At 37.9% G+C, this 26866-nt stretch overlaps 1 protein-coding gene across 1 annotated transcript in view; it reads left to right on the top strand.

Annotated features, from left to right (window-relative positions):
- SNW1 (SNW domain containing 1) overlaps positions 1–25217 on the top strand; it is a 37426-nt gene extending 12209 nt beyond the window's left edge. The window contains exons 3-14 of the mRNA XM_082733673.1: positions 261–422; positions 10115–10210; positions 10299–10405; positions 11362–11466; positions 12955–13024; positions 13933–13998; positions 15931–16047; positions 17469–17610; positions 20414–20510; positions 22223–22340; positions 24290–24453; positions 24533–25217. Coding sequence (XP_082589799.1) covers positions 261–422; positions 10115–10210; positions 10299–10405; positions 11362–11466; positions 12955–13024; positions 13933–13998; positions 15931–16047; positions 17469–17610; positions 20414–20510; positions 22223–22340; positions 24290–24453; positions 24533–24731 — 1443 coding nt within the window. The 3' untranslated portion in view covers positions 24732–25217. The remainder of the gene's footprint in view (positions 1–260; positions 423–10114; positions 10211–10298; positions 10406–11361; positions 11467–12954; positions 13025–13932; positions 13999–15930; positions 16048–17468; positions 17611–20413; positions 20511–22222; positions 22341–24289; positions 24454–24532) is intronic.
- Positions 25218–26866: the final 1649 nt, after the last annotated feature.

Below are 26866 nucleotides of genomic sequence, written 5' to 3'. Positions count from 1 at the left end.
TCCCTACTGCCCTATTGAAAGTAGCCTGTCTTTGCAGTCCCATTATATTTTCAAAGCATTTTCACAAGTGAAAGATTAGGCTTTTTATAAAAATCTTTGCCCACTAGAATATATAACGTACAAGACCAAGGACCTCTGTTTTCTTTATTGCTATATCTCTCGCATCTAGCATAACAGCGTCTCAATGATTGTTGAGTGAATGAATGTATCTTGAATCTGAAGTTACAATTAAATATTCTTCTTTTCTTTTTAATATATAGGATTTTGGAGATGGAGGTGCTTTTCCAGAGATCCATGTGGCCCAGTATCCGCTGGATATGGGGCGAAAGAAAAAAATGTCAAATGCACTGGCCATTCAAGTGGATGCTGAAGGAAAAATTAAATATGATGCAATTGCTCGGCAAGGACAGTCAAAAGACAAGGTAATCCTCTCAATGATAGATATTTTTTGAAGAGGTTTTTTTGTTTGTTTTTGTTTTATACTGTATAAATGATACATATCTGGCCAATTCGTTTTATAAAAATTAGCAATGAGGGGCACCTGGGTGGCTCAGTTGGTTAAGCTTGATTTCTGCTTAGGTCATGATCTCAGGGTCCTGGGATCAAGCCCCGTGTCAGGCTCCACCCTCAGTGGGGAGTCTACTTGAGGATGCTCGCTCTCTTTCTCTCCCTCCTCTTCTGCCCCTCCCCTTGCTCATGCATTCTAATACTCTCTCACAAGTAAAAAAAAAAAAAAAAATAGCAATGAAATATACTTAGGCTAACTGAAGATAGGACTTCATAACAACATGAACAATATATTATAGCAATATATTTCAATTGTAATATATTAAAGCAATGACTTTAATGACTCCCAAATTGATGAAAACATATGTATTTAACATTTTAAAAACAATTTGAAATTGTTAAATTTTAATTGTTTAAAGCTCTTTTATAGTATTTTTTTTTTTAAGATTTTATTTATTTATTTGAGAGAGAGACAGTGAGAGAGAGCATGAGTGAGGAGAAGGTCAGAGAGCAAAGCAGACTCCCCATGGAGCTGGGAGCCCGATGTGGGACTCGATCCCGGGACTCCGGGATCATGACCTGAGCCGAAGGCAGTCGTCCAACCAACTGAGCCACCCAGGCATCCCAAGCTCTTTTATAGTATTAACATTTTTTAAATACTAGAAATTTGTTCAAAATCAACAGTTCCAGCCCCCGCAAAAAAGTGAAAATTTAGATTTTGTGTATAGTCTTCTGATTCTTTCTCGTGTACTTACAAAGTACTTACATAGATATCTGATTATTTTAAGAGTTCATTTGAATTACACTAACTTTTTTCTCCCTTAAGTATGAAACTGGCACTTGCTATCTAGATTTATGATGGCCCTGCTTACAAAGTAATCCAAAGACCAAAAATAAAATTTACTTAAAATAATCTCATCACAGAGCAGCTATACTCAGAGCCAAGGAACTGTTTTTAAGAAGACCTAGTTTTTTCCCTTGTAAATAAGTGCTCCACATAAAGGTAGAGATCTCTTTAGAATTGAATATATTGGGAAAGAATAGTTGAGAACCTTCAGTACCTGCCCTTTGTCTCACTGTCCTAGAAACATTTTCATTTTACCTTCTAAAGTTACACTGATGACAACCCATCCTCTGCTCCTGCGTCAAGAACTCCTGAGTTCTTAGGGAAAACAGTTACACTGTCATGCACATCTGTGTCTTGGGTCTCAGCTGGGCTCCCTTGGTGTTCCTCCAAGCTCTAACTCCTTCTCTCCATTGCTTAGCTTAACAGGTGACTAGATGACATCTATTTGCATACAAAGACTAGTGGAAGAAAATTGTCTGCTTTCTTTATCCCGCACACAGCTTTCTCTCTTGATGTTTCCTTTTGTCTCTCTAAGAAAGCTCATGTATCTAAACCTGATCTTGCCAATTGTGCTCTCGTGTGTCCTGAATCTCATTCCTTAACCTCTCCTTTACAACTTCACTTTTTCTTATTCTTCTTAACCATGACTTTCATCTCCCCTCCTCTATTGGCTCCTTCCTGTGAGCTTTATTTCTTTTTTTTAAAGATTTTATTTATTTATTTATTTGACAGAGATCAGAGAGGCAGGCAGGGGTGGGGGTAGCCTGATGCAGGGCTCTATCCCAGGACCCTGAGACCATGACCTGACCCAAAGGCAGACGCTTAACTCACTGAGCCACCCAGGCACCCCCTGTGAGCTTTTTAAATACGCTTGCTTTTCTTATCTCATCTTTTGTAAAAAAAATTTTTCCCTGACAACCCTCAGGACTCCCTTTCGCTACCACCAAATTTCCACCTAGTTGCCTTCACTTTCCTTCAAGCTTTTTGCTTGTTGTTAACCTGTTCTACTTCTTCACTTTGTTTCATTCTTCATTTCACTGCAATAGAGCCTCATCTCAGCCAGTCTGCGGAGATAAACTCTGGCAAAAGTCTCTCGGACTTTGTTTCTCACAACACCATCTTTTTGACTTATCTAATTTACTCCCTTGGCTAAAATTGCCACTTAGTTTGTTGACTGTTGGATCTATGTCTCCAGCCCAGTTTTCTCCCCTGGGCTCCAGGTCCTTATATCTTAGTGCCTGTGATGGCAGATCTATTAGATTTTCCCAAAGCACTGCTCATCAAACCCAATTAAGTGCATAATTTTCCACTTAATCTACCTTCTCTTATTCTCTGACTTAGCCACTGGCAGTAATATCTTCTGACTGACTATGCTAAAAGTCTGGGAGTTCTTTCTCCCCCATTATTTTATTGATTTTTTAAAAATACACTAATAATAAGTTCTTACTGTAGAAGGTATCAACAGTACTTAAGTATGTATATACAGTTCTGCCTGCTTCTCCCACTTTACTTCACGGAGGTAAATACTGTTACTCTAATGATATCCATCCTTCCAGATCTTTGTTGTGGATTTAGACATTGATGTATACATATTCCCACTTCACATACACACACACAAACATCTTTTTTTTTTTTTAACATGAATGAGGTTTTAATATTCACAACTTTCATAGACTTGCTTTTTTTACTTAATATGTTTTGAAGATTTTTTTTTTTAAGATTTTATTTGTTTATTTGACAGAGATCACAAGTAGGCAGAGAGGCAGGCAGAGAGAGAGGAGGAAGCAGGCTCCCTGCTGAGCAGAGAGCCCAATGCGGGGCTCCATCCCAGGACTCTGGGATCATGACCTGAGCTGAAGGCTTTAACCCACTGAGCCATCCAGGTGCCCCTGTTTTGAAGATTTTTATTAGTATATATAGGTCTGCTTATATATAAGTCTGTTTATTTTAGGGAGAAAGTGTGTTCACGTGTAGGGGAGGGGCAGAGGGACAGAGAGAATCTCAAGCATACTCAGCATTGAGCACAGAGCCTAACATGGTACTCAATATCATGACCTGAGCCAAAACCAAGAGTCAGAGGCTTAACCGCTGAGCCACCCAGGTACCCTGGTCTGTTTTATTTTTTAAAAATCTATATAGAGGGGCACCTGGATGGCTCAGTGGGTTAAGCCTCTGCCTTTGGCTCAGGTCATGATCTCTGGGTCCTGGGATCAAGCCCTGCATTGTGCTCTCTGCTCAGCAGGGAGCCTGCTTCTCCCCCTTCCCTGCCTGCCTCTCTGCCTACTTGTGATCTCTCTCTCAAATAAATAAATAAAATCTTTAAAAAAATAAAAAATAAATAAAAATCTATATAGAATTCCGTGGTGTGCTTGGGTTTATATTTTTATTTTTAAGCACTGGTGGTTTCAAAGAAAAAAAAGCATTGGTTTCTAGTTCTTTAGTTTTCAGACAGTGCTTTTTGTAAGATCCATATACAAATACCTTTTGGACTTGAATATTTGTGTAAAATAGATTCTTAGTGGACTTATGGGGTCAAAGGATATTCAGATGTCAAATGTGACACATAAAGCTATGTGTTCTCTAAAAAGACTTTGCCGAACACATTCCATTTTATTTTGTTTATTTAGCTCTCCATCTGTTTAGTCACCATGATTTATCTTCTTAACACTTTTCAACTATGTACCCTTCTGTGCTACTTAATTCAGGCCCTTATCGTTTCTTGCTTTATTTACCACAGCAGAGTCTTAACCCATCTCCTTGGCATTTGTTTTGCCTGCCTAGGAAAACAAATTCATCTTTGTTTGTTTGGCCTTCTCTTTCTCTCTCCTCCACATACACACATGCCCAAGTATGCACACTTAGAATCTTTCCATGACCTTAAGGGTAAACAGCCAATCTCCTTATGGCACACTTGACCACTTCCCTACCTTTCTAACCTAGTCTCAACTCCCATGACCAGAATACTGAAATCCAAAAGTCAAAAAGTCCAGTTTTAGCCATTCTGTTTATTTTCAGTACAAAGTAATCACCATTGTGAGTGGTTGTTAAAGAAGAAAAAACTTTCATGGTGCCTAGCTAGCTCAGTCAGTGGAGCATGTGACTGTTGATCATGGGGTTATGAGTTCGAGCCCCCACATTGGATGTAGAGATATCTTAAAACTTTTTTTTAGTCTTTAAAAAAAGAAGAAGAAGAAAAAGCTTTCAGGCATTTTCTTTGAAGATCTGCTATGAGGAGCTCACCTAATATGGCACATTCTCTCTTACCATGGGAACTTCCCATGGATGCCCTCCTGTGCATGGGAAAGCCCTCCCCATATTCTTTGATGAAATTCTACTGCTTTCAAACTGCAGCTCGCTCTTCACTGTTTCAGGGTACTCCTCCTAATCTTCCTTGGCTAAATAGGGTTTCCTTTCTTCCTCTTCCCTGTGTTTATCATAGTAGTCATCACCTTTTGCTTTACTTCACCACTATCTATGTCATTTGACTATAAGCTCTATGAAGACAGAAAATATATCTTCAGGATTCCTCTTTGTCACCTTTGTGCCTGATAGCTTGGCACACAGACATTTGTCAGTGATTCTTGGAGAAATAATAGCAGTTTTCATTGAATAACAGAGCCAGTAGGGAAGCATAGTTCATTCCTGCGAAAGGAAGAAATAGGTCTCTATACAGCAGGACATACAATGTCTCTGTGCCATGGAGGCCTTCATTGGGCTTTAGCCGCCTTTGTTTTAACACATCTCTCATTCTTGGAATAATCGCTATTCTTTATTGGTATGGACTGCCTCTCCTCTCATTGGATGGGAGAAGGCAACACTTTAGGACAAAAGTTTGGTATTGACAGGTTGATAATTTTGAATGTCTACCATTTTAGCCCAATTTTGCATTAAATTTTAATATTGGAAACCACAAATTTTCTGATACCCAGAGAATGTCTGAAAGGTTTTTTTCTTTCTTTCTTTTCTTTCTCTAACAACCATGTATGTTGGTGATTATTTTGGTTTGAAAGTGGAATGGAGTTAGAGTGTTAAAAGTGTTAGAACTGTTTATTTTTAGATTTCTGTATTCTGCCCAAAAAGGTCTCTAAAATAATGTTCCTTTGTACATGTTTGTCTGTAATGCAGCCATTACTGATGAATCCAGAGGTACCACTCAGAGGTACCACTCAGAGGTTCAACCCTGACCCTAACCCTAATCCTTTTTTTTTTAAATTAACATGTAATGTATTATTAGCCCCAGGGGTACAGGTCTGTGAATCGCCAGGTTTACACACTTCACAGCACTCACCATAGCACATACCCTCCCCAATGTCCATAACCCAACCCCTAACCCTAATCCTAATGGAGGAAGCTGTGCATGTGTCAGGACAGGACGTATATAGGAATTCTCTGTACCTTACTGTTAATTTTGCTGTGAACCTAAAACTCTAAAAACATAGTTTTTAAACACACACCCACACACAGTGAAGATTTTTTTTAACAGAATGAGCAAGGCACTGAATTAATTCAGGAGGAAGATAGAATAGAGTGGCTATTTGGATTGTTCTAACATTGTTCCTGGTAGATATGTTTCCTTGCTGGACTTTATGCCCTGGAATATACATTTGAGCTTCTTACACAGATTTAATAAATAAGTATTTTAATTTTTTAAAAAAGTGGATGGGTTAATGCATGAAATTTTTGAATGGATGTAATAATTCAACATTAACTGAGTACATGTTGGCAAATAGATAGGGAGGAGGGGACACTTCTTGATTGTTTGGTACTGACTTGAGCATTGTATAATGTTTAACATGACTGCCACTACCTATTAAATGCCTGTAGTGCCTTGGAGGTGGCAGCAATGCCCTATTTTAAAACCACTGATTTTCTGGGGCGCCTGGGTGGCTCAGTGGGTTAAGCCGCTGCCTTCGGCTCAGGTCATGATCTCAGAGTCCTGGGATCGAGTCCCGCATCGGGCTCTCTGCTCAGCGGAGAGCCTGCTTCCCTTTCTCTCTCTCTGCCTGCCTCTCCATCTACTTGTGATTTCTCTCTGTCAAATAAATAAATAAAATCTTTAAAAAAAAAAAAAAACCACTGATTTTCCTGTTTTGGCTACTAAATGTGGCTCTAAAATGGGGCTTTAAAAATTCAATATCATTCAGGAGGCTGGTGTTGAGAGTCTTTGGCATAGGATGAAAACAGCTTATTGGATTATTGAATTTGTTTTAGAGTGCAAAGATTTCTGATTTATATCAGAAGGATCTGGTTTTCTTCAGAAACGTGAGAGTTCTCACTGAAGTATTAATAGTGAAAGGTCAAGAATGGTAAATGCTAGCCCTAGGTGTAAGAGATGAAGAAAAAAGGCAAGATAGCAAGGGATAATGTTCTAGGGCAAGTCTAAGGCCATAGATCTCTCTACATGTAAAATAAATACTGTATACACAAGACTTACAGTAATACAAATTTGGTAGGGAAAAACATTTCTTTAATTAAATTTTGATGGAACTAAATCCTTTTTTTCCCCCCGATTGTGACTTGAGTGATAAATCTTAAAATAAAAGGCCTTGATGTTTACATTTTTCCTTCTGAAATAGTTCTGTGGGAAATGTTACATACATGATATTACCTAAACGAATGCCTTCAACCCCTTTTTCCCCCCAAAAAAACAACTCACAGCAACTTTAAACTGACCCCAGGATAAATTGTATTTGCCTTGTTCATATGATTTCACAAACAAGTTAAGTCTAAAGATGGTGTTTTCTTTTTACCCCCCAAGTGCTAAATATGTTGAACATTTATCCGGTCGAGTCAGTCCAGTTCTTTGCCAGTTTTCAGTAATAAAACAAAGTTTCACAGATGACTTATGGCTTCGTCTTGTTCACACAGCTCATTTATGCTCCTCATACCTTCTAGAATATATTGTATTTTTCAGATAACTCTCCCTAGCCCCTTTGCCTCCTGGGATATACTGAGTTTCTTTAGCACATTTAGTTCTCAAGCAATAAAAATTTGGGGTTTTATAGTTAATCGCCATGGAGGAATCTTGCTCTTCAGACGTCCTTCACTCAGCTTTTGAGATGCTAGAATCTTACTGATGCTCATTTAAAGGGTTATTAACTTTGGAATACCCAAATAAGAAGCAGCAAATGGCTCTTGTATGCTAAATTACTATTGAGACTTTGCTGAGTGTGTATGTCTACCAGGGAGCCGTTTACTTGGAATCCCTTCCTGTATGATTGCTGTGTAAAAGTAATTAACTCTTCATAGTCTAGATACTATTTTCTAGAGTACTGTTATATAATTTTAAACTGATGTGGTATAGATTTTTCAGTCTTGAAAAGAAGTTAAGACTTTTGAGGTCAGTTAGTAGCTGTGTGATCTTAATGTACTGAGCCTCACTATTGTCCCCAGAGTGACTTTAAGGTCCCTTCCAAATGAACACTGAGAGGTTAGTGACACTAGCAGCTCACCTATCAGTGGTCATGTTTTGTGGTAAACTATATACACTTTCTTGCCTGATCTCTGTCTCATTCCTGAGAAAAACAAGCTAGAGAGTTCTCTGTAAGTCATGAGATTTTTTTTTCTGGGATAGAGAACATTCTGCGGGGCCTACAGTATCATCACCTTTAGCATAGAAATGAGGGTCTCTAAAATTCTTATATTCGGGACGCCTGGGTGGCTCAGTTGGTTAAGCGGCTGCTTTCGGCTCAGGTCATGGTCCCAGCGGCCTGGGATCGAGTCCCACGTCGGGCTCCTTGCTCGGCGGGGAGCCTGCTTCTCCCTCTGCCTCTGCCTGCCATTCTGTCTGCCTGTGCTCACTCTCTCTCCCTCTCTCTCTCTGGAAAAAAATAAATAAATAAAATAAAATAAAAAGTAAAAAAAATAAAATAAAATTCTTATATTCATTAATTTGTACAAAAATATGTTGACTTGAATGCCTCCTGTGGGCCAGGCATTGTTACAAGCCCTGGAGATACTTGAATGAATAAGAGATTGCTCATTGGTAACATAGATATAATCATATATGTATACATCATATACATATCATATACATATACATGTACATAACCTCAGGATTGAGAGAAAAATTCAGGTATTTTATATATATAAAGCAAAAGAATAGTGGCACAAAAGAAGTGCTTAATAAGTTTTAGCTATTATTACATTAATAGAGATACAGATGAGCAAGTAAAGTGGAAAATAATTTCATACTCTGAGCAATGCTTTGAAAACAGTAATTGGAGTGCTGTGACACTGAGTGATGGGGTGGGGAGGGGTTGCTGCTTTATCAAGAATTGTCAGGAGAGGCCTCATCAGTGCATTCATGACCTTTGAACTGAGTGTCCTAGCTTGAAAACTCACATGAAGAACAAGGAGCACCGCTTTCAAGGCCCAGAATTCGGGGGGGAAAGCATGTTGTGCTAAAAAAAAAAAACAAAAAAACAAAAAAACAGGAAGAACTGATGTGATTGAAGCATAATGAATGAGGAAGTGAGAGCTACAGGGGGAGATTAAAGCTATAGACAAAGCCAGGTCAGATTGTACAGGCCAGGAAGTATTTTTTGCTCTGTTGTTTGGAATAAGAATTAAGAATAGCCTGCATTTCCTTTAAGCTATTTTTTTTTTAATTGAGATTTTATTTATTTATTTATTTATTTATTTATGAGAGAGACTGAGAGTAGAAGTGGAGGGCAGGGAGGAAGGGGATAGCAAGCAGACTCTGCACTGAGCTTGGAGCCTCACACGGGGATTGATCTCACCCCTCTGAGATCATGAAATGAACTGAAATCAAGAGTCAGATGCTTAACCAACTGAGCCACCCAGGCACCCCTTATTTAAGCTATTTGTAAGGAATGTCATGGTAGAATACATTTGTTGATATAAGACTGGCTCATAGTAGTAATTTTTGAAGATCTTAAGTACCTGGGAATTTGGTTTTATTTCATATTCATCAGTTGTTCTTTCTTTATATGTATCAAAAATTCCTGACTCAAGCAGCAAAATCTAGAATGCTATATTTCCAGTACCTCTTTTTTTCTATAGTCTGCCATGTAAGGTTTTATGAAAGTATTCAGAAAGTATAGATGGACACAAAAGTAAGTAGTACTCTTTGTTGTGGTTCTACCACATCAGCGTCAGCCTCATAGAAACATGGTGAGCCCAATAGAAACAATAGCCATCCTAAATATAGGCAATGAGTGTAAAATACGCTATGTATATAGACTGGGTTTTATTTTTCCTCTTTTTTTCCCCCACAGAAGGAAGTATTCTGAAATTTTTTACCATGGCACATGTTCATTTTCTTAGTCTGTGAATAGAGTTGATGCCAGAAAAGACAAACATAAGTAGGGTGAGGTCAATGAAATTTTCTAGGCCCAGTGAATTTAGAAATTATTTGGAAACCTGACTTAAATTCTGATGAGCTTGTAATCCAGGATAATGGTACTACAGGCAATTTATATCATCATTAATTTCAAGTCTTAGCCTCAAAAATAGGGATCACTGATGCATAAGATTTTGTTGGCACAATTTATTTGGATACTGACTTGATTAGAAGATCTCAAATAATTTAAATACATGAGGTCAAAGGAAAATTATTAACTTATATAGCCAGGGCAGTAATTTGTGTATATATTTTAAGCTTCCTTGGTTTTAAAATCTAAAAGACAAAATCAATGTCCTAAATTTATAAGTGTGCTGACTTCTGAAATGATTTAATGAGGTTGCTTCTTTTCATTCTCTGCTTTTCTTGAGCCTGCTTGTGTTTGAACGTTTTAGGTCATTTATAGCAAGTATACTGACCTGGTTCCCAAGGAAGTCATGAATGCAGATGACCCAGACCTGCAAAGACCTGATGAAGAAGCCATTAAAGAGGTAATAAGGCATTGAAATTAAGTATTTTAGATGACTTTCTACATCTTTACTAACTTCCAGACACTCAATATGGTATTTCTTATTTCAGATAACAGAAAAGACAAGGGTAGCCTTAGAAAAATCTGTATCACAGAAGGTCGCTGCCGCCATGCCAGTTCGAGCTGCTGATAAACTGGCTCCAGCTCAGTATATTCGGTAAGATCTTGCCTGGAAGGCTTCGTTTCATGTCAGACTTGATGGGGATTAAGGGTCTTGGTGTTCTTTCACTGTCCTACTTAGTAATGTTTTAATGTCATTTTTTTGGGAATAGTGACCTGAAGTCTGTTGACTCTGTGCAGACTATTGAAAGCAGAAGAATTTTTTTAAAGATATCTAGTAAAAGATACTAACTATTAGGTTATTTTCAAAATATATTTTTTGTTTTTAGAAATTAATAGTTACTTACAGTTTCCCATTTGTATATAATAGGCTTTATATAACATATATTTATGTAATATTTATATAATGGTATAAACAATATTAGTATATTAATAATATAATTTATTATGTAATAGTAGTTATATAACATGTAATAATAGTATCATAACAGGATATTAATAGTGTACTGATACCATTTATGTAATAATAGGCATCTTTAAAATACTTACAAATTTTGAGGGATTTCATTCAACTTAAATCCTTGTGTAGAGAGATGATTCACACGTAGGTATTATAGGAGAAATGAGAGCTTGTAGGGTTGCTACTATTATTTTTTTTCTGTTTTACAACCTGTGATGAGTCAAGAACTACTAATTCTAAGCTGCCTGCTGGGAACATTATGGGGCGTTCCTTCTGCACATGCAAACTTACAAAATAGGTACCATTTTCTAGACCTCTTATCTGTGAAATTGAACACTGTGCCTTCCATGGTGGAAAATGGACAGGGATGGATTAATTGCAAACTCATATGACTCATTTACATTTTGCTTATAACTCGTTATTGCTGTTCTCTTATTTTCCATTACTGTCTGCTCTGCCTAAGTATTTTGCAACTTTCTATTAATACTTTATGAAAGGAATTAACAGTATAGTCTAGCTTAGCATTATAACAGAAGAAAAATACCTATTGAGCTTGAACTAGTTACACCTTTAGTTTCATCTGCATTCTTCAGATACACACCATCTCAACAAGGAGTGGCTTTCAATTCTGGAGCTAAACAGAGAGTTATTCGGATGGTGGAAATGCAGAAAGACCCAATGGAGCCTCCAAGGTTCAAGTAAGTAGGTAGCGTCGTGAGAATAAAACACCCTTCTTCTTCTTCTTCTTCTTCTTCTTTTTCTTCTTCTTCTTCTCCTTCTTCTTCTTTAAGATTTTATTTATTCATTTGGGAGAGAGAAGGAGCGTAAGCAAGGGGAGAGACAAAGGGAGAGAGAAAAGCAAACTCCATGCTGAGCTGGGAGACTGACATGGGGCTCAATCCCAGGATGTGGAGATCATGACCCAACCCCAAGGCAGAGGCTCAACCATCTAAGCCACCCAGGCATCCCAATAAAACCCTGTTCTTAAAAAAGATATGAGAGGAACAAAATATCTCAACTGTCCATCAGTAAGTGAGGATAAATAAATTCTGACACTTAATTATAAATGGAATACTATTGATATTAAAACAACTGTTTTAATTAATCAATTTAATAAAAAAGAGTAAACGTTGAATACATGAAATAATATGGGTAAATCTCAGAATTATTATGCTGAGTGAGAGAAACCAGACAAAAATAAGTACATTCTGTATGATTCCAATTATATAAAACTCCAGAAAATGCAAACTAATCTGTAGTGACAGGAGATAGATCAGTGCCTGTGGTGAAGGAGGGGAGGACAGAGGGGATGAGGGGAACAAGAGGAATAGGCAAGGAACATGCAGAAACTTGGAGGTGATAAGTATGTTCACTATCTTGATTGTGATGATAAGCTTCCCGGATGTATACTCTGTCAGACTTAAACATGCATAGTTAATTGCATGTCAGTTGTACCTCAGTAAAGCTGTATTAAAAAAAAAGGGACACCTGAGTGGCTGAGTCAGTAAAGCATTCAACTCTTGATGTTGGCTTGGGTCGTGATCTCAGGGTCCTGGGATTAAGCCCCATGTCAAGCTCTGCACTGGGTGTGGAGGCTGTGTAAGATTCTCTCTCTCCCTCTGCCCCTCCCCCCACTTCAAAAAAATAAAAATAGGAGTGCCTCCGTGGCTTACTCGGTTAGGCATCTGACGTTTGATTTCGGCTCCTGTCATGATCTCAGGGTTGTGAGATCAAACCCCACATCGGGCTCCATAGAGCATGGAGTCTGCTTGAGATTCTCTTTCTCCCTCTCCCTCCATCCTTCTCCACTCCCTCTCTTAAAAAATAAAAAGAAAAAAAAAAGGTAGGGATACCTTGCTGGCTCAGTTGGTAGAACATGTGAGTCTTGACCTTGGGGTCATGAGTTCAAGCCCGACTTGGGTGTGGAGCTTTCATTAAAAAACCAAAAGTATATTACACAATGAAATGATAATGATATTGTGAAGGTGAGCTGGGTAGTAATGATGACAAGGTAGGCTGTGTTTTAACAGTTGTGGAAGCTGAGTGACCGAGGTATGATAGATGAACATTCATTATATACTCTATTTATAAAAATATATAAAAATAGGAAGGGGAAACTTGAAACATAGTAACCAAAATGGAAAAATGTCTAACACCCTCTGGTTGTGCTTTAATTTATCCTTCAGAATCAATAAGAAGATTCCCCGAGGACCACCTTCTCCTCCTGCACCTGTCATGCATTCTCCTAGCCGAAAGGTAATCTTTACTATAGTCTAAGATCTTTTTTTATACTCATGATTATTAATTTTATAAATAACCTCCTATAGAACAAAGTGTAGATGCCTATACAGGTACATTTTGTCACACTGTTTTTTAGATTTGATTTTCAAGATCAAATGGGGACCCCCCTCAGGACTATAGTGTGTAGTTCCAGAGTGCTTATGAGAATGTGTGTAAAATGTTAGCCATTAGTTTTCAGTTACTAGCCTAACCTCTCCTTTAAATGGAATGAGCAGGGTCTGCTATTTGACAAGCAGGATATTATAATTAGAGAAAGTGAGGAATTAATAGGCCTCTGATAATCTCAGTGCCATTTTTTAGGTATGATTTATTATCCAACTAAAAGAGCAAATTTTCATCTTAAAGAAGTCTTGTCACTTTATTTTTTTTAATAGACCATTTCTTTATTTTTTAAAAGATTTATTTATTTTAGAGAATGAATGCATGAACGGGGGAGAGGCAGAGAGAGAAGGAAAGACAGTCCCCAGCAGATTCTCCACTTAGCGCAGAGCCCAATGCAGGGCTTGATCCTGCAACCCTAAGACCATGACCTGAACCAAAACCAAGAGTTACACACTCAACTGACTGAGCCACCCAGGTGCTTCTCACATCACTTTTACGTATGGAAAAATACTAACTAGCATTTATAATTGTCAAAAATAGATTTATAGATTATTTTCCATTTTTTATATTAAAGTTATTACTAGAGTCCATGATATGGAAACATAATATATAGTGCTACCAAACAAATGGAATTTTGACATTTGACTAAATCTGTTCACATATCAGTGTTCATTAACCTGTCTTTGAAGAGAAGATTGCACTTGGGTTTCTAGCTGGACTACAAATCCAAAAATGTCTCTTTTATTCTGTCATTCACTCAGATGACTGTGAAGGAGCAACAAGAGTGGAAGATTCCTCCTTGTATTTCAAACTGGAAAAATGCAAAGGTAATTAAGTTTCATAAAATCAGTCTCCTACGATTAGAACCTACTAGAAAACAGGAAAGAGTTTTAGCCTCAGAAACTTTAATTAAATCCTCAGCATCTCATTTAGCTGAATGTTTTCAAAAAGGAACACCCAACTTATGTAACTTTCTTTTTTTAATGTAATGGAAACGTAGTGTTCCAGTCACATGAATACCGTGTAGATTCTTTTAGTGAACTGTAGTTATCAGAAGCATGTAGAGAAGGGATAGGTAGAATAAAGTAACATAGCAATGAATGGTAGTATTCAGAAAATTTAGAACTTGGTATCTAAAATTATTTCTTAAAGAAACTAGTTTATATGATGACAAAATAGTAAATGTTTGGATATATTCAGTGCTTTAATTTTTAAACATTTTTTTCTGTTTATAACAGAGTATGCATAAGCTATTTAAATTCTTCATATCTCTAAGCACCAAATGCTTCGAGTTATGAAGTATCTGTAAAATCTGTATCTGTATCCGTATCAGTATCTGTAATGTAAAATACATTTTCTTTTCTTTTTCTTTTTAATTTCATTTATTTGAGAGAAAGAGAGAGCACTCAAGCTGGGTAGGAGCAGCAGGAGAGGGACAAACAGACTCTACCCAAGTGCAGAGCCCAACACAGGGCTCAATCCCAGGACCCTGAAATCATGACCTGAGCTGAAACCAAGAGTTGGATGCTTAATTGACTGAGCCATCCAGGCACCCCTGAAATATATTTTCTAATCACTGTTTCCCCATTTCCCCCAATTTGTGTTTCATAGTTCTATTTTTAATGGGTGAAGAAGGCCATTTTAATTTGTAGGTAAATGTAAATGATTTCTTTTTTTTTTTTTTAAGGTTTTATTTATTTATTTGACAGAGAGAGATCACAAGTAGGTAGAGAGGCAGGCAGGGAGTGGGGAGGGGAAAGCAGGCTCTCCCCTGAGCAGAGAGCCCGATGCGGGGCTCAATACCAGAACCCTGAGATTATGACCTGAGCCGAAGGCAGAGGCCTAACCCACTGAGCCACCCAGGCGCCCTATAAATTATTTCTTACGGGGAAGTTATGCACTCATCCTATAACGAAAAAATTATCGGGTGGTCCAGTTTGACTTGTTAATGTGTACATAACTATGTGGTATCGTAAACTGATTCTGTAACACTTCCCTGTATTAGGAGTAAAGGCTGTGGACAAGAGGTCAACATTTGGGAGTGTAGTCATAAATCTGAAAAAATAAAGCTGAGCCTGAAATGTCCTGGATGTTCAAGCATATTCCTCGAGTTATGGAGGAAAATAGGATGCAAAATTTCAAAACACAGATTCTCAATTTTCTGTCAAATTTCATCTTTTTTCCATTTACTAAAACGTATGGTATTCTAAGAATCTTGACTAGTCATTACAACAGTACTGTGCATTAAACTACCTATAGATACTCTGATTTTAGTGACTTGTTCCACTTTTGTATGACTGTTCTATTACTTGAGGCACAACTGCTTAGCTATTTGATAGTGATTTCCTTTTATTGTAACTCAAAATTAGTGACATGAGACTCTGCTCAGAGCTTGGGCTCTGACATCACACTGCCCGAGTTTAAATTTTAGCTCATCCATTTATTAACTGTGTGCCCTTGGGGACATTACCTAAGCTCCCTACCACGGTAGTAGCATCTGTGAAATGGAAACACAACATTACCAGCCTTCCAGAGTTACCGTGAAGTTAAACAGGACCACACATGTGAAGTGCTTTTAAAATTGGCCTCCATGAAAAACCCTCAGTGTTAGCTGCTGCTGCCCTTGCATAATTGGGAAGAAAGATGTAAGAAAAAGAACTTCAGCTCAGTGGTGGTCAAAATGGACATATTTAAATCTAATTTTAAAGAATCTATTGCTGCTTTTTTATGACTGGTGTTTTCTGCCTGCTGTCACACAGGGGTATACAATTCCATTAGACAAACGTCTAGCTGCTGATGGAAGAGGCCTTCAGACAGTTCACATCAATGAGAACTTTGCCAAGCTGGCCGAAGCCCTCTATATTGCTGATCGGAAGGTTGGTCTCTTATAATGAAAGGGTTTAATGCTCTTGATAATTCATTAAGTCCATTTTTGGTTACCTAAGATACTGTTTGTTCATTCCGGTTTAATTGATACATCACTGTTTTAAGCCATACAGCATGATGGTTTGACTTATGTAAGATACTGCTGTTTAAGCTACAGTAGTAAGTTCCCAGAGAGGCTCTCACCTGCGGTATGTGCACCAGAGATGGCACGTGTTATCTGCAGCTCTGTACCTGGTCTCAGCCTTTGCAGACTTGTACACACACCCTAACCACTGGTGATCCTGCTTCCTCATGACATTGCAGAACGATGTTCAGTAGGCTGATCTCATTTTTATTTATTTATTTGTTCTTTCTTAAGATTTTATGTAATCATTTGACAGAGAGAGAAACAAGCAGAGGCTGAGAGAGAAGCAGACTCCCCACAGAGCAGGGAGCCCTATGTGGGACTCAATCCCAGGACCCTGGGATCATGACCCCAGCCGAAGACAGACGCTTAACTGACTGAGCCATCCAGGCGCCCCTAATCTCATTTTTAAAAAGTTGACTACTGTTTTTAGATTTCATAATTTTTTCTATTTTAAATATAGATGTCTCCCAAAAGGTGGATAACATAGAAAGGCAAATAAACATTCTGATGAAAGCTATAGAAAATGATAGTTATAATATTGGTTGTCCTTTACTATTATGGCATTCATAATTATTTTTTTTTAAGATTTTATTTATTTATTTGACAGAGAGATCTCAAGCAGGCAGAGAGGCAAGCAGAGAAGGGCAGGGGGAAGCAGGCTTCCTGCTGTGCCGAGAGCCGGATGTGGGGCTCGATCCCAGGACCCTGAGATCATGACCTGAGCTGAAGGCAGAGGCTTTAACCCACTGAACCACCCAGTTGCCCCTATGGCATTAATATTATTAATTTGTGTGACCTATAAGTTCACATACATTATGGCATGCATTTAGAACATAGAAAAGTATATCTCCTGCATTGCAGCAAGCACCCTTATAAAAATCATCTCTTGTTAAGGCTTTATCTTGAATAGACTTGCTTGATTTTGAACATATAATCAAGTCTTGCTATGTTACTGACACTGAAAATTTCTTTTTTAGAGTTTTGTTTAACTTTTATTTTTTGGGTAGTTTCTGAGAAAGGATTAGTCAAATGGTGAGTTGCAAGATTAATTGGGGTCTTTATAGTTTCAACCACTAAGACATTTTCCAGAGTGAAAAATGTAAGTTTGCAGTGTCTTCCAGGCAAGCTTTCTTTTAGTAGACAAGAATCTTTGTTTTAATCAGCAGTAACAAATCTGAATTCTTTATACCTGCTCTTTCAAGCCAGACTTGAATCAGGCTGTTGGATGATAACTGTAACTTTTCCCCCAACCGTGTCTTACTTAGCATTCAACTTTACTAACAGGCTCGTGAAGCTGTAGAAATGCGTGCTCAAGTAGAGAGAAAGATGGCTCAAAAAGAAAAGGAGAAACATGAAGAGAAACTTAGAGAAATGGCCCAGAAAGCCAGGGAGAGAAGAGCTGGGATCAAAACCCATGTGGAAAAAGGTATGACACTGTCTTTCCTAAGTTGAATTTACAGTGTGAACAATACGTATCTCATTTCAGAGACTCACTGTTCTTACTGCACACAAAGCCAATACCCATCTAGAAAGAAAATGTAGATATTTCACAAATAATATAGAAATGAAAGAGTAACTTCTGCCACTGAGCTGTAGCAGTTGAAAGTGTTTTATATATTTAAAAAAAATTTTTTTTTTTAGATTTTATTTATTTGAGAGGGAGAGAGAGAGTGAGCAAGAGTGCAAGAGCAGGGGTGAGGGAGACTCCCCACTGAGCAGGGATCTCCTCCGCCCCCCGCCCCGCCATGTGGGGCTGGATCCCAGGTTGCTGGGATCATGATCTGAGCCGGAGGCAGACGCTTAACCAACTAGCCACCCAGGCACCCCAAGAATATGTATGTAAAGAAGGGCCTTCAATATGGGACTACAGTGGACATTTTTAAAGTTCAGAGTAATGTACTTTTAAAAATCATGTATTACTCAAATGATGGGCTTGATTTTTCTCTCATTTTAATTTTCTTGAAACTTAGAAAAATGAGATCAACTGAATAATCCAGTTCTTCCACACAATAAAACAATCCACTTTTTCTGTCCTATAGGCTGATAAACCTGTAATCATTAACTCTGCCAATATTTTCCCTCTGGCTTTATTTAGTGGTTTACACTGATATATTAATTCATTTAGAGTGAGAAGAGTAATTCTAATTCAAGAAAGTTGTGAGGGTGGTTTGTTTTGTTAGTAAATCCTAGACTAGTGCAGCAGTTCATTCACTCAGATCATAATGAACATCTACTACATGCCGGTTCTCTTCTAGAAACAAGGATTTCTGTTAGGTTGGCGGTGTAGTTGTGGACATTTCAATGAGTGTAAACAGACCAGAAAAGTTAATTACCATTAGTAGATGATTTAGTGATAATAGTATAGTAGTAATTGCTGTGGGGAAAAATGAAACAGGAAGGGGGATAAAAGGACCAAATGGAGAGGGTGGTCAGAATGGACCTTACTTCTGAGATGGTAACATTAGCACAGAAACTTGAATGAAGTAAGGAAGTGAGCCTTGTAGGTATCTGGGGCTTCGAAGAGCACCCTGGATAGAAGGAACAGTGAGTGCCAAGGCCCTAGTTGGGTAAAAGTATACCTGGTGTGGTAAAGGAAAAGCAGGGAGGCCAGTATAGCTGGAGTGAAGTAAGAAAGCTGAATAGCGGAAGAGGTGTCAGAGTAGTTCGAATAAATAGGAAGGGTGGTGACCAGATCATGTGTGGTCTTTCAGCCATTTTAGGGACATGGCCTTCACTTCAGATAATAAGGGAAGCAGTTGAAGAGTTTGAATGGAACAGCATAATTGGCCATAAATGAGCAGGGGGTGAAATGGGCATGTGGAGGAGTAGGGAAACCATTTGGAGGGCTTTTGCAGTAATCCAGATGAGATGAGGATGAGAGGCAGGGAAAACATGGTCAGATGGATTTTGGAGGTAGAGTTGACAAAATTTGCTTTTGGATTAGGTAGAGGTATGAAAGAAAGAGAGTCGGGGATGACTCTGGCACTTTTGACGTGAGCAATAGGGAGGGGTTGAGTTGCCATTTGCTAATAGTGGGAAGACTGCAAGGGAAGAGGTTTGGGAGGGAAAGATTAGTTTAGTTGTGGACATGGTAAGTTTAAGATGGAGGTGTCAAGCAGGCAGTTGGTCAGAGGAGTCATGAGTTCAGCTATAGAGAAGTCACCGGAATTACTAGAAGTAATGGTCCACCTCCTTGAATCATATATGAATGACTTAGTGAGGCAAGATATAAAGACCTACCTGTTGTCATACACTTAGCCACTGAAGGGAATTAGAAGTCAGATTTCCCTATATCTAATTCACTACACTGGTAAGAAATTAAAAAAAAAAAAAAAAAACCCCACAGAATCGTCCTTGAGGATTCTGAAAAATGTGTTGCCAGATAGTAAAAAGAACGAATGTTTATTATTATTATTGGAAGATACCACTTATGGAAGACACTGCTCTGAGCACTTTACATGTATTGCCTTTATCATCCTGGCTCCAGCAACCCCTTGCAGAGGTTATAGGATTGTCACTGTACAGAGGAGGAGACGAAGACTCAGAGTGATTGAGTGACCTCTACGAGGTCATATGGCTAATCTGTCTTAGGAACAGGATTTAAATCCAGACAGGCTGGCTCCAAAGCTGTATCCCCTCAGACTGGTGAGAGAAGAGAAAATGAAGATAGACATAAACACAGTAGGTAGAGATCAAGATAGAACTAGCCCCTGTGGACCACAAGCAAAAGGTTCTTTATTCAGCCAGTCTTTGAAGATACAAGAGTAAATTTACACCTGATTTTTTCCTGAAATTTTAATAGGATAATTTAAAAACACACAGAAAAGTTGAAAGAATTATACAGTGAACATCCGTATCTCCTCCACCTGATTCTACAGTTAACTTTTTAAAAAACAATTAATATTGCTTAATTTGCTTTATCATCTATCTACTGATATTTCTATCCATTTATCAGTTCGTCTTACAATTTTGATGCATTTCAAATTAAGTTAAAGCCCTCAGTATACTTTGCGTCTAAACACTTGAGCTGCATGCATGATTCTGGAGTTCACATTCAAAAACTAAACCAATACTGTTGGATTTAAATTAATTGCAAGTGAGTTAAAAGGCCGAATGTGACTATAAAGAAGTCCGTGGAATTATCTGTCATGGGTTAAAGAATATTCTCTTTGTTCCAAATATTAATGGGTAATATAGCAATGAAATAATTTTCAACTCTGTTCACACAGAGGATGGGGAGGCACGTGAGAGGGATGAAATCCGGCATGACAGGCGAAAAGAGAGACAGCACGACAGGAACCTTTCCAGGGCAGCTCCTGATAAGAGGTAGGTGCTATTTGAGGTAAATGCGAAATATGAGTATTGGCTTTTGCGAACCTCTTCAAGAAGAGTTTTAGTCCACTGAGACCAGTTTGCTTCTCTCCCTTTCCTCTCTAGATTGATAACTTCCTAAATCAGCACTTATTTTCCTAACACTGATGCTTGCTTTTCTTAGCAGAGGAATTAACTGTCCCTAGAAGAAATCCTTTTTTCATTACCTTGTAGAGTCAGCTAGAATTGTGCATGATAGGGATATAGAAAAGGGAATTGAGATCATGTTTGTGAAAAGAAGGTAGTAGATAGGACTGTTCTGATCTGTTATTTTCCTGTTTCAAGTGGTGAGACAACCTTATTACACGCCTATTCCTCTAGACAGGGAAGAAGATTCTGTACCTTCATTGAGAGCCTGTATGCAGAGATCTGTCATCAGTACAGTGGGGGAGAAGAGCAGGTTTTGTGAGAAGTGAAAATTGGCCTCTTCTCATGAGTAGTTACTTAAAATTCAGAAAGATAGTGCTGCTGTATAAAATGACCTAGGAAAAATTAATACAGCACTGCTAATAAGTGCAGACCTGCATGGAACAAACAAAACACATGTATGGGGCTTGCACTAAAGTAAGGATTGGTGAAGTTTATGCTTCACTAAAAGCTGAACACTGAATTCTGAATGAGGGTTAAATGCAAATATAAAACATTTTCTTTCCATATGAGCAGTTTTCCATGCTCTCATCACTTTGTGAGCTGATACAATCCATTTTTTCAAGTCATGTCTTAAACATGAAAAAGATGATTCCTGCTGGTGGTGCTCTTTGTTATTTAATGGCATAGCTCATCTTCCTGGATAAGTGAAGTCATGGAGTAGCAGGAAATCTGAATTTAGAGTCATGGGTAAATGTGCAGTGTAGGAGAGAGAGACATGAAATGTGAAAGCGTACAATTAACGATACTCTTGGTCTGAAATTCCTAAGCTGTAAAAATCAAAATAGCTCTGGAGATAAATTAGGCCCTTAAAACCAATAAAGTGTTTATGGGAATTGATAACATAGAAAAGCTGTAAACTTGTGATTGCGTGAAAATCAGGTTGTCTGTAGAAATTATTTTAAGACCTGAGTTTCTGGTAAAATAAATGATGACAGTTACTCTGGTTTCATTGCGATGTAGATTGCATACATACTGGAACAGCAGGGGCATTAAGATAATCTGAATACTGAAAATCATTCTGAGTAATTCAGTCATTGACATGTTTTCCTCAAAATTCTAATAGGATAAAATTACTGAATGTGGTTTAGGTAAAGAACAGATTCTGGCTTGTTGACAGTGATTCATATGATACATCTGATTTGCATCCAGTCCCCCCCCCACCGCCCCGCCACAGTCCTCGTATAATAGCAAGTATAGACCGTAGCAATTTCATATCTCAGCATGTTCTCTCCATAAGGTGATTGCTTATATTAAAGAATTCGTGTCAAGAGTGAGTCTCTTGACAGTTCTTTTCAGCTAACAGGAAGGCCTGATTATAAAACCCTACCTCTTCTAATAACCATGTCTCTGAAATGCTATAAGAACTGCCAACCTGATTATGCATTATCAGGGAATATATGTTCACAAGATATGAACAGGACATATTCATTAACTTTGCTTCTGAGATTGGTTGTATTGAAATTGAAATTCAGCTCATCTGTAAAGAGTTTTATTAGTGACATTGTATTTTGAAACAGGTCGAAACTACAGAGAAATGAAAATCGAGATATCAGTGAAGTCATTGCTCTTGGTGTGCCCAATCCTCGAACGTCCAATGAAGTTCAGTATGACCAAAGGCTTTTCAACCAATCCAAGGTACCAGGAGTTTAGACATAGCTTGTCTTAAGTGTTGATATGAATACCAGTCCTCAGGGAAAACTAACATTGTCATAGATTTGGATCAGCCTAAGGTGTGCTGGCATAGTGAGAGAGAAAATTAGTAGTTCTGTGTTATAACTTATAGAACTGTTTTATCTTATTTCATTTTATTTGACATAAGATAAAACAACTCTGATTTTGACCTCTACAGTTGGCTAAAATTTAAGATACAATTAAAAAAATGAATGAAATAATTTGATAAAACTTGGTTTTAATGTATTAGTCTTTTATTTATAAAGTAAAGCCAGTATCCTACAAAAGTGTATCTTGGGTTTTTTGTTGATCTTTGAAACACAAATTTAATGCTAAAGAAATATATAACTTGAGATCTTTAAATGATGAAGCTGTAAAACTAAATTTAAGTGCTAGACTAGTTGTCAGGAAATCTGACTTCTAATAGCTATTGTTATTAACCAGCTAGGATACCTTAGGCCCGAAGAAATGCCTTTATGTGTTAATCTACCCAACATTGAATATGTACTGTGCATTAGACAGTGAGATCAAAGATGTGCCTTTGCCCTCAAGGAATATTCAAGTCTACCAGAAAAGACATATCAATGTATAAGTAAGGACAGGGCAGACAGCAATAAATACATGGAAGTATAAAGTTCTACTGGGATACAGAGGAAAAATTTATTATGACTTTGAGTCTTTAAGATTTGAAGGTGGCATTTGAATATGCTCTTCTAGTTAATAATAACTTAATTGGATACTTTTTTACATTCCTGGCATTGTTCTAAGTCTTTCACTTTTACTATGTGAAGTCATACTATTCATTATAATCTCTACTTATAGATGAGAAAATTGAGGAACAGTGGTTTAGCTAGAAATTGATAGAAGATTCAAATGTTTGATTTCAAAGGTTGTGGGGGTTTTGTTTTGGTTTTTTTGTGTTTTGCTTTTTTCAAAATTTTGTTTTTAGGGATAAAACTGGCAGTTTTTTAAAATTAACATGTAATGTAGTTTTAGCCTGAGGGGTCAAAGGTTGTGTTCTTAAACAGAGTGCAGTGGTAACTTACCAGCCTGAGCAAAGGAGGGTTAGGCGTACAAGTTCCACATAGGCACATACTTAGGACAGTTACATCTTAGAAGCTTAAGCTTATTTCAAAGCTGTGATAAAAATTTTTCTAGAAGAGCACATCCCTGTATTGAGGAACCATCCAAGTATATGAAACAAATTTGTTCATTGTTGACTTAGGATTTGCTCTTAGAGCCTGTCTCATGCTATAATAGTGATGTTCTCAGGGAGTTAAGAAGTATAGCACCATTATTCTAAATGCCATGAGATACTGTTGGTACAGCATCCGTATCTTAGTCTTGGGATTTTGAGTTCAAACCCTATGTTGGGCATAGAACTTACTTATTTAATAAATGAGTAACATCAGATAAATGCTTTATAGTTCTTTTGTCTTCTTGCCACTATCTGTACAACTGAAATTAAGTACCTGCTTATACTATCCAATTTTATTTTATTTATTTATTTTTTTAAGATTTTATGTATTTATTTGAGAGAGGGAGTGAAAGAGCACAAGCAGGGGGAGCAGTAGAGGGAGAGGGAGAAGCAGGCTCCCCGCAGAGCAGGGAGCCCGATGTGGGACTCAATCCCAGGACCCTGGGATCATGACCTGAGCCGAAGGCAGACGCTTAACCATCTGAGCCACCCAGGCACCCTACTATCCAATTTTAATGACTACTTCACTAAAGTGGTCAAACTTGTTAATTAGCACTTTACTTATGGACCAACCCTGGTAAGAATAAAGTTTATGGACTTTGTTTTTTTATGAAGATCTTTTTGATTTGCAGTTCAGATTGCTGAAAATGTATGCTAGTAATGATTACATGAATGTAGTCAGATCCAACTTTTAATACATTTTTATTTCCCACAGGGTATGGACAGTGGTTTTGCAGGTGGAGAAGATGAAATTTACAACGTTTATGATCAAGCCTGGAGAGGTGGCAAAGATATGGCCCAGAATATTTATAGGCCCAGTAAAAATCTGGACAAGGACATGTATGGTGATGACCTAGAAGCCAGAATAAAGACCAACAGGTACCTAAGCAGACAGCGCAGTTTCACTGTTGAACCAGTGAAAACAAAGCAGTTCATAGTCCTTTCTCTTTTTCCCTAGATTTGTTCCCGATAAGGAGTTTTCTGGTTCAGACCGCAGACAAAGAGGCCGAGAAGGACCAGTTCAGTTTGAGGAAGATCCTTTTGGTTTGGACAAGTTTTTGGAAGAAGCCAAACAGCACGGTGGCTCTAAAAGACCATCAGATAGCAGCCGCCCCAAGGAACATGAGCATGAAGGCAAGAAGAGGAGAAAGGAGTAGACACACCTCTCTTCAAAGTCAATGAACTTTTACCCATAACCCTAATGATGCAAGTCAGATGGGGAAAAACACTTTGTACATGGTCAGGATAAAAACCAAATCTGGGTGTCAGACCCCAGGACTACTTTTTATTACGGGAGTCAGGGGGGAGGGGGAAAATTCTTTGAACTATTTAGTTTTTTTTAAAGAGTGGGTTGTGTTTGTGCTTCTCCTACCTTTTGGCATTTATAGAACATACTACCCCACACATGAAATTAAGACCACTTCTTTTTGTGACATTAGTACTTTGGGGTTAATATTTTGTGTAAGAATGATTGCTGATGAATAAAGTTGCCCCAGCCACAGTGAGTAGAAGGATGTTCATATACTAGAACTGTCCTGCCAAATGACATTTGCCCCTACTACATTTTGTTTTAATTTGGAGTGGGGAAATTAAGCTCTTGCTTGGTGCAACTATTTGTTTCAAATAAAAACATTTAGACAAAATTTTTTATTTCATTTACTCTAACAGGCAGCAATAGTCTCAAAAGTCTTTCTCTTCATCAGATGTCTGATCCCCTTGCAAAACTTTTGGTCTTTGAGCTTGAACGTAGAGCTAAAAAAAAAAAAATCCAATAAATATTGTAAGGAAAGATCGTATCTGCAAAAGCATTCCAACTGAAGATTGCAACTTTAAGACTGCCTTTTATGAGGGAGTCAGCACCAGTAAGTCAAAAGGATGTTACCTGATCCCTGGTCTTAAGACTAAATCAGTTTAACCCAAGGTTGCACAGTAAGTGGAAAAGCCAGTCTCCCTACCTTGTAAGCAGACTACTGTTCTGTATTAGATCTACCTTGCTAACTGTTAAAGGGTCTTCCTAAACTACCCTCCCCAGACACCATAGGACAGGCACCCTTCCACCACCACCACTCTTTAACCAATATTAAAGGAACTTCAGTTACAAATCTCCCAAAGTCCTTGTCATTCCATACTTCTGACTACTAAACATGAGAAAGCTCATGATGTTATACAGAAAAATATTTACCTTTACTCCATCAAGAATGTGATGTTCTTGTTGTAGTGCATTCTGAAGTTCCTCTTCTGAAGAAAACTGAATCCAACCCATACCTCTGTGAAATCCAGTCTCTTTGTCCTAAAAATTCAAAATTTAGAAAAGATTAATTATGAACTAGAGAAAGTTTTCATGAACTCCAATCAAACTAACAACTTTTTCATCTGCCCAAATGGAATAACTGAGATTTTAATAAATGTCAAAAACCTTGCTTTAATACATACTTAGCCTCCTAGTTACCAAAGGTCAACTTTGTGTTAATCTTATTCTGCTTTTCTGCTGCCACTGGAGGAAGTAAAATATGGGCAGTGAAGTTTCTGTCATTCGAGATACAAACCACACTAAATAAAAGGGACATTTTGATCACAGAAAGAAACAACTCTTAATTTCCCCAATTCTAGAAACTAAAAAATTTGGCCTCAAACCCTAGTTTGTTTCTTGTAGTTTTGGAGACAAATTACTCTCATCACCACCACTACCATTATAATTATATAGTCCTAGTGAAAAATAGAAAAAAAAAAATATTACCCTCATTTACCTAGCTCTAGGTTGAAGTAACGCTACTTTGTGCAAAACACAGAGTGCTTATCATCCAACCTATACACAGCACATGTGGAGAAGATTCTAGTGTGTTTGGGTGCACCCTGCCCCCACCACACCAGCCCCACTATTTAAGAACAGATATAAAGATGTCTATTCACTCAGTACCTCACCAATCTTCTTACAAAGTTACGTTATGCTCTGCACCACCCCCAAACCAAATTTTTAGAAATTGTTCCCAAATTTAAAAGGTGACTTTTTAAGTCTTAACTTCTACTGCAGGAAGTTTCTGGTAATATCCCAGTGATTCACTCCTTACCTCAGCTAGTTTCTCCTCTACTTCCGTTTTCCCATGTCTGTTAGTAAAAGCCTTTAAAAATGTGTGTTTGTGTAAAACTTAGGTACTGTGCATTCTAAGATACAGGAACCTGGATTTCTGGGCGCCTTGGTGGCTCAGTTAAACATCTGCCTTCGGTTCAGATCATGATCCCAGGATCCTGGGATCGAGTTCCGCATTAAGCTCCCTGCTTAGTGGGAGTCCCC

Source organism: Mustela nivalis (genome assembly GCF_964662115.1).
Source record: "Mustela nivalis genome assembly, chromosome: 6".
Classification (NCBI taxonomy): Eukaryota; Metazoa; Chordata; class Mammalia; order Carnivora; family Mustelidae; genus Mustela; species Mustela nivalis.
The sequence above is the reverse complement of the archived record's forward strand: the minus strand, read 5'-3'. Positions and strand labels throughout refer to the sequence as shown.